Source organism: Macaca mulatta, chromosome 5, assembly GCF_049350105.2.
Source record: "Macaca mulatta isolate MMU2019108-1 chromosome 5, T2T-MMU8v2.0, whole genome shotgun sequence".
Taxonomy (NCBI): Eukaryota; Metazoa; Chordata; class Mammalia; order Primates; family Cercopithecidae; genus Macaca; species Macaca mulatta.
In genome coordinates this window covers 131277071-131294433 of record NC_133410.1, presented here as the reverse complement: position 1 = coordinate 131294433, position 17363 = coordinate 131277071, and the positions used below count along the sequence as shown (strand labels likewise).

Sequence of the window (17363 nt, the reverse complement as noted above, 5' to 3'; positions counted from 1 at the left end):
TCATCGCCTCATTCAAGGTCAAGAATATTTACTTATATGTTTTATTGTAAAAGTTTTATTAGGTTGGTACAAAAGTATTGCAGTTTTTTCCAACCTAATATAATTTTATATAATTTTAGCTCTTACACTTAGGTCTGTGATTCATTTTGAGTTAATGTTTGTATACGGTATAAAGTAAGGGTCCAACCTCACACTTTTGCATGTAGATATCCAGTTATCCCAAGCATCAACTGTTGAAAAGACTTTTCTTCTCCCATTGAATCGTCTTGGCACCCTTGTTAAAAACCAATTGGCCATAAATGTATCTTACACTTGGGAATTAACTCCTCATCCAATCCCTTATAGTCACTGTCTTACATTGGAGCATTGCATATATGTCTGTTTTTCTTACTCAAATATAAAATTCTGTAAACTATAGCTACACATTTTGTATCTCCCATAGCCCATAATCATATTTAATAAGGCTCCTTATTTTGCATTTACAATACAAATTCTAAAAATTATTTTGGCACAATATACTCAGAGTGCTGTTAGTTGCATATGAGAAACCCAAAATAACAGTGGCTTAAATAAGGTACGCTTGTTTCTCTCACATAAAATAATTCAAAACTAGGCAATCAGAGTTGATTTGGCAGCTCACCGAATTTATCTGTATCCCAGCTCTCAGCCCTACCATCCCCAGAACAGTCCCCTGTCCTCAAGGTACTGAAAAGCCACTAGAGCTCTAGCCATTAAATCTGCAGGGCCACACCTCACTGCCAAGTGAAACTACAGAGAATATGGTCTTTACTGGGGAGCAGCAATATGTCCAGCTAAAAATCAGGATTCTTATTATAAGTAGAAAGGAGGGATAGATATTAAGAGGAAATCAGCATTCTCTACAGCAGGAATAAGGGGGTAACTTTTAAAAAAATATCTTTGGGACTAAAGAGAGTTAGGTATTTAGGAAGTTCCAAAGTAATTCAGTATCTCATAGCTGCCCCTGTACCAATGGACTTATATAAGCCTGGGATGAATGTGGAGCTTGTTCTTTCTTTTTTTTTTTTTTTCTGATTAATTGGTTGTTCTCTATTCTAGAGTGCAGGGACTGCTGGCAGGAAAGCATTATATTACCTCAGCTCTTACAAGTTGTAAGCTATACTCCCAAGTTATCCTCATTGAGAAATGATGTCAGATAATCCAAGTATAGTCTACCCTATTAGTCTAAACTATAGGAAACAGAAGATCCAACCCTATAAGGGACAGAAGGTCTGTGCGGGTTAGTCTGCCAACAAACTTGGGCTAAGAGGTGAAATGAACTCTACAGGAATCCTAATATCATCCAGTGAGAAGTCCAGAGCTGTTTGTCCAATACTGTGGGACTAGCCTGATACAGGTCAAGGATAGAGAAGAGAATTAAGAATGAGGTGCATATTCACACATTTAAAAATATTATATATGAGGCAAATGACTCTAAAATTAGCCACCTATGTAACAACTTCTAGAAGCTCTACCAGTAAAAAATGCACAGTTACCATGAGGTGATGGAAAGCTTTCCCTCTCTTCCCAGTAACGAGAACTATAGATGCATCTCATTTGCAGAGGCTGGCCCCTCCCCTTATATCCATGGGTTACATGAATGGGTCCTATAGATGTGTTGATTTGCTTGACTTCCTCCTATTCTCTAGCATTATTGTTTTTTATAGTAAATTGTTCACCCTTGATCTGTAGAAGTGTGAAATGAAATATGTTAACAATGGTTATCTCTAGCAGATTAGATTACAGTTGATTTTTGTTTTTTGATTTTTTTTTTAGATTCTGTGTATCACCCACATTTTCTATAATCAATACGTATTATTTCCTAACTAGACAATGTTATAAATTTTAAAATTAAAAAAAATCAGATCAGAATCTTTAAAATATGTATACGATTTAGGAATAACGAACAACAGACTCTCTGTCAATGGTACACCCAAAGCCACTATAGAAGAAAAGAACAAACTGTTAACAGAGAACTTAGAAATAAGATAGGAAAAACAATTAGATGCAGATATAAATAACTTTATTTTCACAAAATTTTAATAAAACCATTTATCTTGGCAGAGGAGAAAGCTAGTATTTATCAGTTGTAAGGCTTAATTCTTAATGTACGAAGAAAAAACATACTAGCCATATGAAACACACGTTTCTCTCCTTAACTATTTTGTGGTAAATTAAAAGATGTGAAATGAGATAAATAGTTGTGAAAGTGCTTTATAAACTTGAAGTGCTTTGCAAATCCAATACTGTTACTGTCAGAAGACTATCATATTCTACCTCTAGTAACTGCTGTGTGACTTGTCATAGGGGTCTCATATTTACACAAAAAGTAAATTTCCAAAGGTTTTGAAGATTCTTCCCTTCTCATCACATGTAAGTAGTAAGGTATCTCTTGGCTGCCAATGCAGACAACTGCTTAGTGTGGTATTTCCATGTTAGCCTTATTTAACACTGCACTCTGAAAAGCACAGTGCAGCTTAAATCCACAGTGGATACAATCATTGTCTAACTTCAGATATTGAGAAATGTTAGAAAACATCAAGTGTTCTGGTGTTTTTAAAAGACCCCAGAAACAGATTCAAAAACATGAGCAAAGCTCAGCATTTGTAGCTCTGTGTGAATTCAGCTGCTCCAAGTTCTTAGAAGTCCTAAGGCTACTCAAAGGGTTGTTTAGGTGAAGATGGATGATGCCTTCCCTGAATCATCAGCTGCCACTGATAGAGTGAAGTGAGATGGAATAGTGGGCACAATATCATTCATCCTACTCTATGTAGCCTAATGGGTCCAGAATTTAGCATCACTATTTTACACTGGAAAAAGATGAGATTATGAGGGGTCAGGGAGGCTTTGAGTTTTTGCTCTAACTTCACACTAATTAAGAATGTGATCTTGGGTAAGCCACTTTAACCTCTGTCAATGTCAAATTTCTTATCAGTAAAATGTGACTATGTGAGACAATAAATTTGAAAATACTTTGCAAAATTGAAAGTACCAGGGAAATAATTCTTCAATCCCAAAAGGTTGTGAACATTACTAAAATTTGCCACATGGAAGAGCACACACCACAGAGACATAACTGTGATCATAAACAGATTTACAAAAGTGGTATTTCATTACGGAGGGCCATAGGGCTGATAAAGACAAATGCATCACCAACCTATGTCCGAGGTCATTCAGATTTTCCTAGGAAACACAGAGCTTCTAGCTGAATTATCTCTGGATGGTATGGAAATTGTCCAACAATATATTCCTAATTTGAAAGGAACAAAACTGAATCTTGAAGCACCAAGAGGCCTTTATAGAAACGGACAAGAGATGAATTAACATAGGCATCAAGCTACAGACCAAATTAAAGTTTTACAAAACTGTGAAAGAGGGTAAGAAGAAATTTATGGGAAGCAGACTCCTTGAAAGTCAGCTTTGATGGACTGACAATATGTGCAACACATTGAGCAACCTCTTAGGTAGGCAGCTTCAGGGACAGGGGCTGCCCTTTTGAAAGGACTTGGGCCACTCTTGAGTCTAAGAGGCTGTCACAAACAATACTAAGCAACTAAAAATAGCTTCTTGTTTAATAGTAAAATTCTGCATAGTAAAAGGAGAAGCAGGAGGTATGACACACGTGGTAGTTAGCAGTCTACTACTGACTATTGCCACTATAACCAGGAAAGCCAGCTGATATGTCAGATGTGAGAAAGCGAAAGTATGTCACAGTGAATGTAGTTTTTCCCCCAAGTATTTCAAGAAAGAAATGAAAAAGCCAACTTCTATAATGGTGCCTACTGTGCATTAGTAGAGATATACTAGGGGTCTAAGAACTCAGTTTTCTACAGGGTCCCAGAAATATAGCCATATATTGCCCCATTCTCTAATGGAAATAGCCAGAGAAATATAAATATCAAGACTGGAGAACATCAAAGACCTCATTGGAAAAGCCCCCACATAGGAAAATGTGTGGGCCTGAATTCTTCCATTCTGGAAGGGTAAAGGCCTGAGTGATGATGCTGGGATTAGACACTGAAACTCTTTAGAGAAGCAAAACAAGTATAATAAAGCTGTACTTTATTATATTAAATAAATGACAAACTACCAAATAGCCTTCCCCTTATAACAGTGTTAATGTGATTTTGATCTGAAATGTAGAGAGACATTTTGCATTTTTTCGTAATAAAGAGTTTATGAGATTTGGCCCTAATCTGACCTTTTCTTCATTTTTTTCTACTTGAGGGACTACAATCTTTATTTTTGTTTTATATTCTCTGAACATTACCTAATGCATAGAAAACTTATTGAACCATTTTTCTCTGTTCTTTGTAAAAGATTACAATTGACTGTTCCTTAGACTGCTTTAATCATTCCTGCCTATGCACCCTCCTCAAAATCCAGTTTAAATTAATTGTTCCTTATTCGAAATTCCTTATATCCACCTCCCTTGGGGCAGCAATCACCTATCACCCAGGACTACACTTGTGTATGCATATATCTTCCCTATTACAAATCAGGTTCTTTGAGAAAATAGAAATGGTAAGAGAGTGGATTTTTGGAGTCAGAGCATTCTCTTTTCAAATCTTTGTTCTGCCCCTTACTGGCAATAAGGGCTGAGTGACCTAGAGCAAATTACTTAACTTCTCTGAGCCTCAGTTTTCTAATCTGCAAAATAGGAGCCATCACTTCACAAGTTTGTAAGACTTAAATTAGACTAAATGCCTGCCTGTACACTGTTCTCTTTTCTCTCTTTCTATATACCTGAAGGCATTATAGGTGCTAGATAAATGTCTGTTTAAAGACCAGACAATATTGTCTTAAACAAACAAACAAAAACACAGACAATACCATCTTTAAAAAAAAAAAAAAAGGTCGGGTAAGAAATAAATAAGGCAGTAGAATGGAAGCTTTACAAGGACTCTCTCTGAGAGAGGATCTCCTCAAGTGTCCCCAGGTTAAATTACAAGTACATACCCATACAATTGTTCAGACAGTTTGTGCATGCTACTGAGGATGAATGAACTCCTACCCTAAATATCCCAATCTGACTAAAAAAAAGATCGTAACTATTATGGTTACATTCATAGTGTCCCAGGTGATTTAGAGAATAAATAAAAATCCATTAAAGAGGTAAAGACATAAAAATGAGAAACATGGACTGGTTTACACATAACACATACAAAGTCTATTATAAAACTAGCATCAGTATCCTTGAATGCAAACCTTTTTCTGAGTATTTAACAATTGCACCCTTTAAAAAACGTACAATAGACATTAAAACACTTAAACAGACATATAAACATTTTAAAATTAAAACAGCGTAAAATAGTACCTCAAGCTCAATAAGCATTTTATGTATTCTAATCTTAGTATTTCTCTAGCTGACATGTAAGAAGCAATCTATCTTATTGTATACAATTAGCTCATTGTGTGGATAAAAAGGTAAAACCATTCTGAAACAGGAAACCAATATACTTCCTGTTTAATCAACAAATCTAAACATTTATTCTTTTCATCTATTTATTCTTGCTCTTGTCCACCACAATATGCTACTCACATGTTCAGTGCAGTTTTATGACAAAGAGAAAATTTTCATGAGTTACTTTTGTATCCCCACCCCCTTAAAGAAAGGAGGAAAAACTGTTTCATACAGAAGGCGTTAATTGCATGAATTAGAGCTATCACCTAAGTGTGGGCTAATGTAACCATGAGGGATTTCACCTACATCCATTCAGTCAGTCTTTGGGGGTTTAAAGAAATTCCAAAGAGTCATCAGAAGAGGAAAAATGAAGGTAATGTTTTTTCAGACAGGTAAAGTCTTTGAAAATATGTGTAATATGTAAAACATTTTGACACCCCCATAATATTTTTCCAGAATTAACAGTATAAATTGCATCTCTTGTTCAAGAGTTCCCTATCACTCTCTTTAATCACTACTCACAGTAACCTCAACTGCTGCCACAATGTACAGGATGCAACTCCTGTCTTGCATTGCACTAAGTCTTGCACTTGTCACAAACAGTGCACCTACTTCAAGTTCTACAAAGAAAACACAGCTACAACTGGAGCATTTACTGCTGGATTTACAGATGATTTTGAATGGAATTAATGTAAGTATATTTCTTTCTTACTAAAATTATTACATTTAGTAATCTAGCTGGAGATCATTTCTTAATTAACAATGTATTATACTTTCTTAGAATTACAAGAATCCCAAACTCACCAGGATGCTCACATTTAAGTTTTACATGCCCAAGAAGGTAAGTACAATTTTTTATGTTCAATTTCTGTTTTAATAAAATTCAAAGTAATATGAAAAATTGCACAGATGGGATTAATAGCAGCTTATCTAAGGTAAAGAGTAACTTTAATTTCTGTTTTTTTGAAAACCCAACTTTGATAATGAAGCCTCTATTAAAATAGTTTTACCTATATTTTTTACATATATTTGTGTATTGGTGGGGGTGGGAAGAAAACATAAAAATAATATTCTCACTTTATTGATAAGACAATTTTAAACAAAAATGTTGACTTATGGTTTCATTTAAAAATGTAAAACTCTAAAATATTTGATTATGCCACTTTAGTATGTAAAATACCAAAATCTATTTCCAAGAAGCCCAACTTAAAAAATCTTTCCTTGTTTTAGGAAAGGTTCCTAAGTAAGAGGCAGCATAACACTAACTAATAGCACAGACTCTGGGGCCAGATATCTCAAGTGAAATCTCAGCTCTGCCATGTCCTAGCTTTCATGACCTTTGGCAAATTACCTGCTCTCTTTGTGATTCAGTTTCATGTCTACTTAAATGACTAACTGTATATACTTAATACACTTTTGTGAGAATTAGTAAGTAAATGTAAAGCACTCAGAACCGTGTCTGGCATAAGGTAAATACCATATAAGCATTAGCTATTATTAGTAGTATTAAAGATAAAATTCTTACTGAGAAATACAAAGTGAAATTTTGGATTTTTATCTTTTTACCAATAGAACTTGAGACTTATAATGTTATATGACTTATTTCCCAAGATTAAAAGCTTCATTAGGTGGTTTTTGGATTCAGATACAGCATAAGCATAATCATCCAAGTTCCTAGGTTACATTCGGTATGCAAAGCCACCTAGTAGCTGTGCCAGTTAAGAGAGAATGAACAAAATTTGGTGCCAGAAAGGGCTTGTGCCAGGGTGAATCCAAGCCCAGAAAATAATAGGATTTAAGGGGACACAGATGCAATCCCATTGACTCAAATTCTATTAATTCAAGGGAAATCTGCTTCAAACTACTCTTCTGAAAGATGTAAAGGAGACAGCTTACAGATGTTACTCTAGTTTAAACAGAGCCACGTAATGCAACTCCAGCAACATAAAGACACTAGATGCTGTTTCCTGAAGAAAATTTCTCCTCATTGTTCATGCCAAAAACTTAACCCCGAATTTGTAGAATTTGTAGTGGCGAATTGAAAGCACAATAGATGGACATATCAGGGGATCGGTATTGTCTTGTCCTACCTTTCCCACTAAAGATTGTTAGAAAGACGATATTATGTGCATAATTTAGGGGGTGGTAGAATTCACTGAAATCTAACAGTTTGAAAACAAAAGTAATGATAAACTCTATTCATTTGTTTAACCCTCATTGCACATTTACAAAAAATTTTAGAAACTAATAAAAATATTTGATTCCAAGGATGCTATGTTAATGCTATAATGAGAAAGAACTGAAATCTAATTCTGGCTCTACCTACTTATGTGGTCAAATTCTGAGATTTGGCATCCTTATTTTAAAAATGGAGATGATCCCTCACTGCCTACTTCAAAAGATGATGTGAGACGTAAATGGGCCTATTTTGGAGAAAATTCTTTTAAATTATAATATACCATAGAAATACGAAATATTATATATAATATAGAACCAGGAGGCCTGTTCAAAAGTCCTTCCAAAGTACTATAATCTTTTATTTTATTGGGACAAATATTTTTGAAATGCATCTTAATGTAGTGATTGTAGAAAAGTAAAAATTTAGACACACTTAAATGTGTCTTGCTCCAGGCTATATCGAGAGCCACTACTACATGATTATTGTTACCTAGTGTAAAATGTCAGGATTGTGATAGATGGCATCCAATAGTTCCTTCTGTCTCTTAACATTCTGTGATTCTTAACTCTTAGATTATCAAATATTATAATCATAGAATGTGATTTTTATATTTCCATATTCTAACTGATCTGGTTCTAATGATTTTCTATGCAGACTGGAAAAGTAATCAGCCTACATCTGTAATTTGCATTTAGATGCAGAAATGCTAACATTTTGCAAAGCCAAATTAATCCAAAACCAGTGAGTCAACTATCACTTAACACTAGTCATAGGTACTTGAGCCCCAGTTTTTCCAGTTTTATAATGTAAACTCTACTGGTCCATCTTTACAGTGATACTGAGAACAGAGAGAATGGTAAAAACTACATACTGCTACTCCAAATAAAATAAATTAGAAATTAATTTCTGATTCTGACCTCTGTGGAAACTGAGCTGATGATAATTATTATTCTAGGCCACAGAATTGAAACATCTTCAGTGTCTAGAAGAAGAACTCAAACCTCTGGAGGAAGTGCTAAATTTAGCTCAAAGCAAAAACTTTCACTTAAGAGATACCAAGGACTTAATCAGCAATATCAACGTAATAGTTCTGGAACTAAAGGTAAGGCATTACTTTATTTGCTCTCCTGGAAATAAAAAAAAAAAAATGGAAGGGGAAAAGTACCACATTTCAAAGTGACATAAAATTTTTGGTATTTGTAACGTACCCATGCATGTAATTAGCCTACATTTTAAGTACACTGTGAACGTGAATCGTTTCTAATGTTAGATGATAAACTAACTGGGAAGTATAAGCTACAGAGTTTGCACCTACCATCTACTAATGGACAAGCCTCATCCCAAACTCCATCACTTTTCACATTAACACAAAACTGGGAGTGAGAGAAGGTACTGAATTGAGTTTCACAGAAAGCAGGCAGATTTTATTATATATTTTTCAATTCCTTCAGATCATTTACTGGAATAGTCAATACTGATTACCTGAAATGCTTTTCAAATGGTGTTTCCTTATCATTTGATAGAAGGACTACCCATAAGAGATTTGTCTTAAAAAAAAAAAACCTGGAGCCATTACAATGGCCAGTGGACTAAACAAACAACAACCTTTTTAGAGGCAATCCCACTTTCAGAATCAAGTATTTTTAAATGCACAGGAAGCAAAAAATATGCAAGGGACTCAGGTGATGTAAAAGACATTCCCTTCTCTCTTTTTATATCCCATCTGTTAAGGTATAAAATTCATGAGTTAATAGCTATCCTAAATAAGCAGCATAAGTATAATAATAGAAAGACATTTCTAAAAGTAACTCCAGTTGTGTCCAAATGAATCACTTATTAGTGGACTGTTTCAGTTGAATTTAAAAAATACATTGAGATCAATGTCATCTAGACACTGACAGATTCAGTTCCTTATCTATGGCAAGAGTTTTACTCTAAAATAGTTAACATCAGAAAACTCATTCTTAACTCTTGATACAAATTTAAGACAAAACCATGCAAAAATCTGAAAACTGTGTTTCAAAAGCCAAACACTTTTTAAAATAAAAAAAACCCAAGATATTACAATATTTAAATAATTATGCTTAAGAGGGTACAGAACACTGTAACAGTTTATTTAAAGAGAATACTTATTTAAAAGGAACACTCTATCTCACTTGCTTTTTGTTCCCAGGGTAGGAATAACTTCAAATTTGAAAAGCTGTCTTTTAAGTATTACTTTATATCAAAATATTTCCTCCTTAGCTTATCAACTAGAGGAAGCGTTTAAATCGCTTCTTTCAGCAGAGGAGCCTAGTTTCTAAAAAGCCAGTCCACAGAACAAAATTTCCAATGTTTAAACTTTCAAAAGTTGTTAAATTCACCTGTATTGATACTATGATAGGGTGGGGGTAGGTATAAGTATTTATGAAGATGTTCTTCACACAAATTTCTCCCAAACAGAAGCATGTCCTCGCTTACTCTAGGCTAGTTCTATTCTGCTTTGGGGAAAATATAAGGAGATTCACTTAAGTAGAAAAATAGGAGACTCTAATCAAGATTTAGAAAAGAAGTATAATGTGCATATCAATTCATACATTTAACTTAAACAAATATAGGTACATATTCAGAGGAAAAGCGATCAAGTTTATTTCACATCCAGCATTTAATATTTGTCTAGATCTGTTTTTATTTAAATGTTTATTTGCACCCAATTCAGGGAAAAAAATTTTGTGTTCATTGACTGAATTAACAAATGAGGAAAATCTCAGCTTCCATGTTACTATCATTTGGTATCATAACAAAATATGTAATTTTGGCATTCATTTTGATCATTTCAAGAAAATGTGAATAATTAATATGTTTGGTAAGCTTGAAAATAAAGGCAATAGGCCTATAAGACTTCAATTGGGAATAACTATATATAAGGTAAACTACTCTGTACTTTAAAAAATTAACATGTTTCTTTTATAGGGATCTGAAACAACACTGATGTGTGAATATGCTGATGAGACAGCAACCATTGTAGAATTTCTGAACAGATGGATTACCTTTTGTCAAAGCATCATCTCAACACTGACCTGATAATTAAGTGCTTCCCACTTAAAACATACCAGGCCTTCTATTTATTTAAATATTTAAATTTTATATTTATTGTTGAATGTATGGTTTGCTACCTATTGTAACTATTATTCTTAATCTTAAGATTATAAACATGGATCTTTTAAGATTCTTTTTGTAAGCCCTAAGGGCTCTAAAATGGTTTCACTTAAATTATTTATCCCAAAGTATTTATATTATGTTGAATGTTGAATATAATATATATGTAGATTGGTTAATAAAACTATTTAGTAAATTTGATAAATATAAACAAGCCTGGATATTTGTTATTTTGGAAACAGCACAGAGTAAGCATTTAAATATTTCTTAGTTACTTGTGTGAACTGCAGTATGGCTAAGATGCTTACAAAAGTCACTCTTCCTCTGAAGAAATATGTAGAACAGAGATGTAGACTTCTCAAAGGCCCTTGCTTTGTCCTTTCAAGGGCTGATCAGACCCTTAGTTCTGGTCTGAGAATATCTCTTAGCAGATTATATTTTCCTTCTTCTTAAACAAAATGCCAAACACAAACATTCTTGAAACTCTTCACAGATTTGGTGCGGCTACGAATTCTCCATTATCTTACAACTTGCCCAGTGCCATGAGGAGGCTCACCTGTATGGCCTATATCAAAGGTCTTCCCTGCCCTTTGGCTTTCCATTGGGTCCTGCCATTGGGGAGCGCTGGTAGGAACTCTGAGGAACATAAGAGATTCCTCTGACTCCCTCCTTGTGGAGTAGACCCAGGATGGCTGTGCCTCTCAACCAAAGAACCCAGATTACCTCCAGGTGGCACTCTGTATACTTTTTCCTTCTAAGTGATTCTGGTAATCTTCCCTTCCACTTCTCTCTTTAAGCCTAGGGAGGGTGGTATGTGTGCTGTTAGCAACTCCAGGGTACTTTTACCACCCCTTGCAGTTTCCCTGTACTCTGACCATAGCTTTTTAAATAGTCCTTTTATTAAATCCTCCTTTTAATTGAGTATGCCATCTGTTTCCTGCTGGGACTCAGATACAGTAATTGTATCAGAAATAGTCCCAGAAAAGAAACCCTCAAAATAGGATTCTGGGACTGGTTGTCCATATATTCAAGGAACACAAGGATAATAGGAAATGGGAAATCTATGGGATGTAGTAGCACCATGATTACTCAACTTAACATCAATAGTAGCATGGGATGAAATGCAGATGGAGGGCAAGATGTTGTGAGGTCAAATGGCTGTGGCACTTAGTTGCCACAGAAACAATAGTTATAAAAATTATGATTACCTAGATTCTTTTGATGATGATGACCCCAGACAGAGAACAAAGGGGAAAAAAGTTATCAACATACAATTAAAAACATACATGGGCAACCAGAATGCCTCTTCAGCAGCTTTGAAGGAGTCGTTCCTCTCTTCAAAACTGCCAAGGAGTAGAAGTAAAAGGGACCCTTCTCATTAAATACCTCACTTGGAAGATTTTTCTTTTTTTCCACATCTCATCCATTAAATCTTATCTTGGGCAGTTTTAAGGCCTTAGTGCTCAATGAGGCATTCTTCTACCAGGTGCCTTGACTTCTACCAGAAAACTGATGAAATGGCTGAGATTACCTTTTGGCCATTTAGGGGTTCTTCATATAGCTGAACCAACAAGCACGTAAAGGACCGTATTGAGCAGGGTGACTGATTTTGATGAAAAGGGGGAAATTCAGTGCCTTCTATAGAACCAGTCAATGACTACACAATAGGTAACACTATATTTGGAACTCAGGAAATTCAGTGGGGCATCTCTTAGCTTTCTATCCTTAGTAGTATTGGTCAATGGAAAACTGTAACAATCTTCAAAATTCAAGAATATCAAAGACTCAGATTTCACAGAAGTGAGATACGGAGTATACTACCAGGTAAATAATGCCACCCAACCAAAGTAATAGCAGAGGGTAAAAGGGAACATGCAAAGGGTAGTGGAAGAATGCAGCTGTACTAACCAACTTTCATGACTAGCTACTGAGGCAGAAAAGAGACTTGAGCAGTTTTGCTTTTCTCCATTTTTGTACTTTACTAAAAGTACAAGTTGGACTTGACATCATCTCTTATTCTTTATGTGAAGAACACTGGTGATACCTAACATTTTAGATTACAGGAAAAATATTGCTGAATTGACATTACCCTATAATGATACAATAACTGATGAGATTTCATGTGTCTCCTTTGCTAGGAGTATAAACCTTCTTCCCAAAGGAAGGAAGAGAGCACATGCTGAGGAATGAAGGTGTGACCTGTGTATCTTCCACTTTTCCCTCAAAAACAACTCTATATCCTTTTCCATCCTGATCTTCATCCTGCTAAGTCAAATTGTGTGGAATACATTAATGTATTTTCTTGCCTTCCGGTTTCTAGCTGAGTTTGACCACAGGGGATTCCTGGTAAGAGGTGAATGTAAGATCACTTTGGAATAGCTGTATCACTTGACCAAAGATGAAACTCCTCTCAAAGTTGCCTTTTATGACCTTTCAAGATTCTAGTACTTACTCCTCTATACTTCTCTTCAGGCCTAGATGCAGTAGCTGTTTCCCTGTGTGATGAAAGCAACCAATACAGGCAGGTCTTGCAGGTTTCAGTCCTCAAGAGAAAGAATGTGCACAACAGACATCCTTGCTTTTTTCCTGAGGGAATTTTCCAAATTGTGACACAAGAAAATGGAACCCAAGAATGAAGGAATGCAGTGGCAGTCCTATGAGGAGTTAAGAGGCAGGAGTAGTTCAGGGTTGTCAAAGTAGATGGAATTTAAGAGACAAAACCCCATAAAGGAGTGACCTGCAGGGAAGGAACCCATGTATCTACATACAAATTTCCCTCAGTTCACTGGCTGATCCATCAGTTGCTTATGGAATATAAGACACTTCCCAATCACTAAAAGAAATGGCAGAAAACAGCAGGTAGGAGGCAAATAAGCTGTATGGTGCTGAGAAGCCACAGGTTGGAGCCAAAGCCCTGCCATGGAGAAAGGGTCTAGTAAACATGTCAGGATTTAAGAAAAAAACAAAAAACAAAAAACAAAAGCCAAGGCTCTAGGTGAACATGTCTTGGAATAAGGACAAATCTGAAATATGCCCTAACAAAGCCTAAAAACAAGCTTCGATAAGATCAAATGAATATTCTAGATTCTATTTGTCTTCTGAAGACAGTTTATTCTAATTTAGATAAAAATAACATCATCCAGAGCCTCCACACTATTTCAGACACATGTAGCATCAGTTTAAAAATTATGAAACCTGCTGGCTAACACAGTGAAACCCTGTCACTACTAAAAATACAAAAAAAAAAAAAAATTAGTTGGACGTGGTGGCGGGAGCCTGCAGTCCCAGCTTTTCGGAAGGCTGAGGCAGGAGAAGGATGTGAACCTGGTAGGCGGAGTTTGCAGTGAGCCGAGATTGAGCCACTGCACTCCAGCCTGGGTGACAGAGCAAGACTCTGTCTCAAAAAACAAACAAACAAACAAAAATTATGAGACCTGCTAACACGCACGCACACACACACACTCTCTCTCTCTCTCTCTCTCTCTCTCGCTCGCTCTCTCTCTCTCAAAATTAAGTTGGGTGGCAGGGGGAAACAATAAACATCTCCAACATAGGATTCAAGTGTATTTATAAGATACAGACTTTAAGTGATATAATATGTACAAGAAAACAAAGCATTGTATCTAGATAATAGATGAAAAGATAAACTTTTGCAGAAAATTGAATTATATTTTTAAAAATCAAAGGAACATTCCAGAACTAAAAAATACCACCTGTGAAATCAAGAAATCACTAGGTGTGCTTAATGGCATACTGGATGTGGAAAAAGACTGTATTAGTGATCTATAGATAAGACAATAAAAAATATCCAAAAGGAAAAAAAGGTATATAAAAAAAGAACACAGTAACACATAGGTAATCAGAGTCATTAAAAAAAGAAAAAACAAGAGGAGAGGAAAGAAGGAATGGTGAAAGATGTAACGGCTGGTAATTTTCGTAACCAAATGAAAAGACATCTACCTACATATTAAAGGTCGGTAAAACCCAAGCAGAATAAATAAAAAACAGCAATAGCAAAGCACATTCACAGACAACCCTCAAATCCATACATAGGCAAATCACAATTAAACTGCTGAAAAGTAAAGAAAAAAGGCAGCTAACTGAAAAAAGGCACTGCCTTCACAAAGCAACAATATATGTGTCAGCAAATATTTCAGCAAAATCTATGAAAGTTGGGAAAACAATGGAATGACATACTTAAAAAAAAAAACTTGGCAAACTAGAATTCTGCATCATAATTCCTTAGACAAGGTAAAACAGACACTTCAGGCAACAAAAGCTGAGAAAACTGAGCAAAAGCAGACTGGAACCATAAGAAGTACTACAGAAATAATTAAATAATTTTAAGCTGAAGAAAAAAATCCAAATGAAGCACAGGAGTGTAAAAATGAAACAAAGAGTACCATACAGTGTAGACAGAAAGTTACTAGTTAAGGAGACAATAGGTCTTGGGGCATTTTAACATATGCACAAGTAAAATATCTGACAAAATAAATAAGGGCAAAAGATGATAAATGGCATTAAAATGTTGCAGGATCCTTGCATTACTGGGGAAGTGTTAAACTAATGAATTTAAGAAAGACGGCAATAAATCAAAGCTTCATGTTATAATCTAAGGTAACTCCTAAAATAATACATGTTGAGTATCCCTTATCTGAAATCTTGGGACCAGAGGTGTTTTAAATTTTGGATTATTTTGGATTTTTGAATACTTGCATTATATTTACTACTTAAGCATTCCTAAACTGAAATCCAAAATGCTCAGATGAGTATTTTCTTTGGGCATGATCTTTGAGCATCATGTCAGGGCTCAAAATGTTTTGGATTTTGGAGCATTTTGGATTTTGAATTTTTGGATTAAGGATGTTCAACCTGTATAAATGAAAAGCAATAAAGAAGAAAATGTATTATAATACTAATAATCCTAAAAATAAGGCAAGAAAGAATGAAGAGAGGAATAAAGGTAAAAAAAGAAAAATATCCACAATGAGACAAACAGAAAACAAATAGCAAGAAGGCAGACTTAAACCAAACTCTATGTCATTGTCATTAAATACAAATGAACTATAAACTCCAATTAAAAAAAGATTGTAAGATAAAATAAAAATCAAACCCAATTACACACTGTTTACAAAAAACATATTTTAAATAAAAGGACAAAGGACTAAAACAAAAAGGAAAAGGGAATATAATCTGGTGGGTGCCCTTATGGGACAAAGCTTACAGAGGAAGGAAAAGGCAGGAATCTTTGCTGTTCTGCAGTCTCCGCTGCTGATACCCAGGCAAACAGGGTCTGGAGTGGACCTCCAGCAAACTCCAGTGGACCTGCAGCAGAGGGGCCTGTTAGAAGGAGAACTAACAAACAGAAAAGGATAGCATCAACATGAACAAAAAGGATGTCCACTCAAAAACCCCATCTGAAAGTCACCAACATCAAAGACCAAAGGTAGATAAATCCACGAAGATGGGGAGAAACCAGCGCAGAAAGGCTGACAATTCCAAAAATCAGAACGTCTCTTCTCCAGAAAATCACAATTCCTTGCCAGCAAGGGAACAAAACTGGATGGAGAATGAGTTTGACGAATTGACAGAAGTAGGCTTCAGAAGGTGGGTAATAAACTCCTCCAAGCTAAAGAAGCATATTCCAACCCAATGCAAGGAAGCTAAGAACCTTGAAATATGGTTAGAGGAATTTCTAACTAGAATAACCAGTTTAGAGAAGAACATATGACCTGATGGAGCGGGAAAACACAGCATGAGAACTTTGTGAAGCACACACAAATATTAATAGCTGAATCAACTAAGTGGAAGAAAGGATATCAGAGATTAAGATCAACTTAATGAAATAAGGTGTGAAGACAGATTGGAGGGAAAAAAAAAGGATGAACAAAGCCTCCAAGAAATATGGGACTACATGAAAAGATCAAACCTACGTTTTATTGGTGTACCTGAAAGCAACAGGCAAAATGGAACCAAGTTAGAAAACACTCTTCAGGATATTATCTAGGAGAACTTCCCCAACCTAGTAAGGCAGGCCAACATTCAAATTCAGGAAATACAGCGACCACCACAAAGATACTCCTCGAGAAGAGCAACCCCAAGACACATAATCATCAGATTCATCAAGGTTGAAATGAAGGAAAAAATGTTAAGGGCAGCCAGAGAGAAAGATAGAAGAAAGAGTATCAGCAATTGAAGAGCAAATGAATGAAATGAAGCGAGAAGAGAAGTGTAGAGAAAAAAGAGGAAAAAGAAATGAACAAAGCCTCAAAGAAATTTGGGATTGTGTGAAAAGACCAAATCTATGTCTGATTGGGGTGCCTGAAAGTGAGGGGGAAAATGAAACCAAGTTGGAAAACACTCTGCACAATATCATCCAGGAGAACTTCCCCAACCTAGTAAGGCAGGCCAACATTCAAATTCAGGAAATACAGAGAACGCCACAAAGATACTCCTCAAGAAGAGCAACTCCAAGACACATAATTGTCAGATTCAACAAAGTTGAAATGAAGGAAAAAATGTTAAGGGCAGCCAGAGAGAAAGGTCAGGTTACACACAAAGGGAAGCCCATCAGACTAACAGCAGATCTCTCGGCAGAAACTCTACAAGCCAGAAGAGAGTGGG

At 35.5% G+C, this 17363-nt stretch overlaps 1 protein-coding gene across 1 annotated transcript; it reads left to right on the top strand.

The window, feature by feature from the left end:
• The first annotated feature begins 5966 nt into the window (after window positions 1-5966).
• IL2 (interleukin 2) lies at window positions 5967-10696 on the top strand. The gene is given in 4 exon segments (NM_001047130.1): window positions 5967-6113; window positions 6204-6263; window positions 8557-8703; window positions 10554-10696. Coding segments are annotated over 4 exon segments (465 nt in total). The 3' UTR covers window positions 10665-10696.
• Window positions 10697-17363: the final 6667 nt, after the last annotated feature.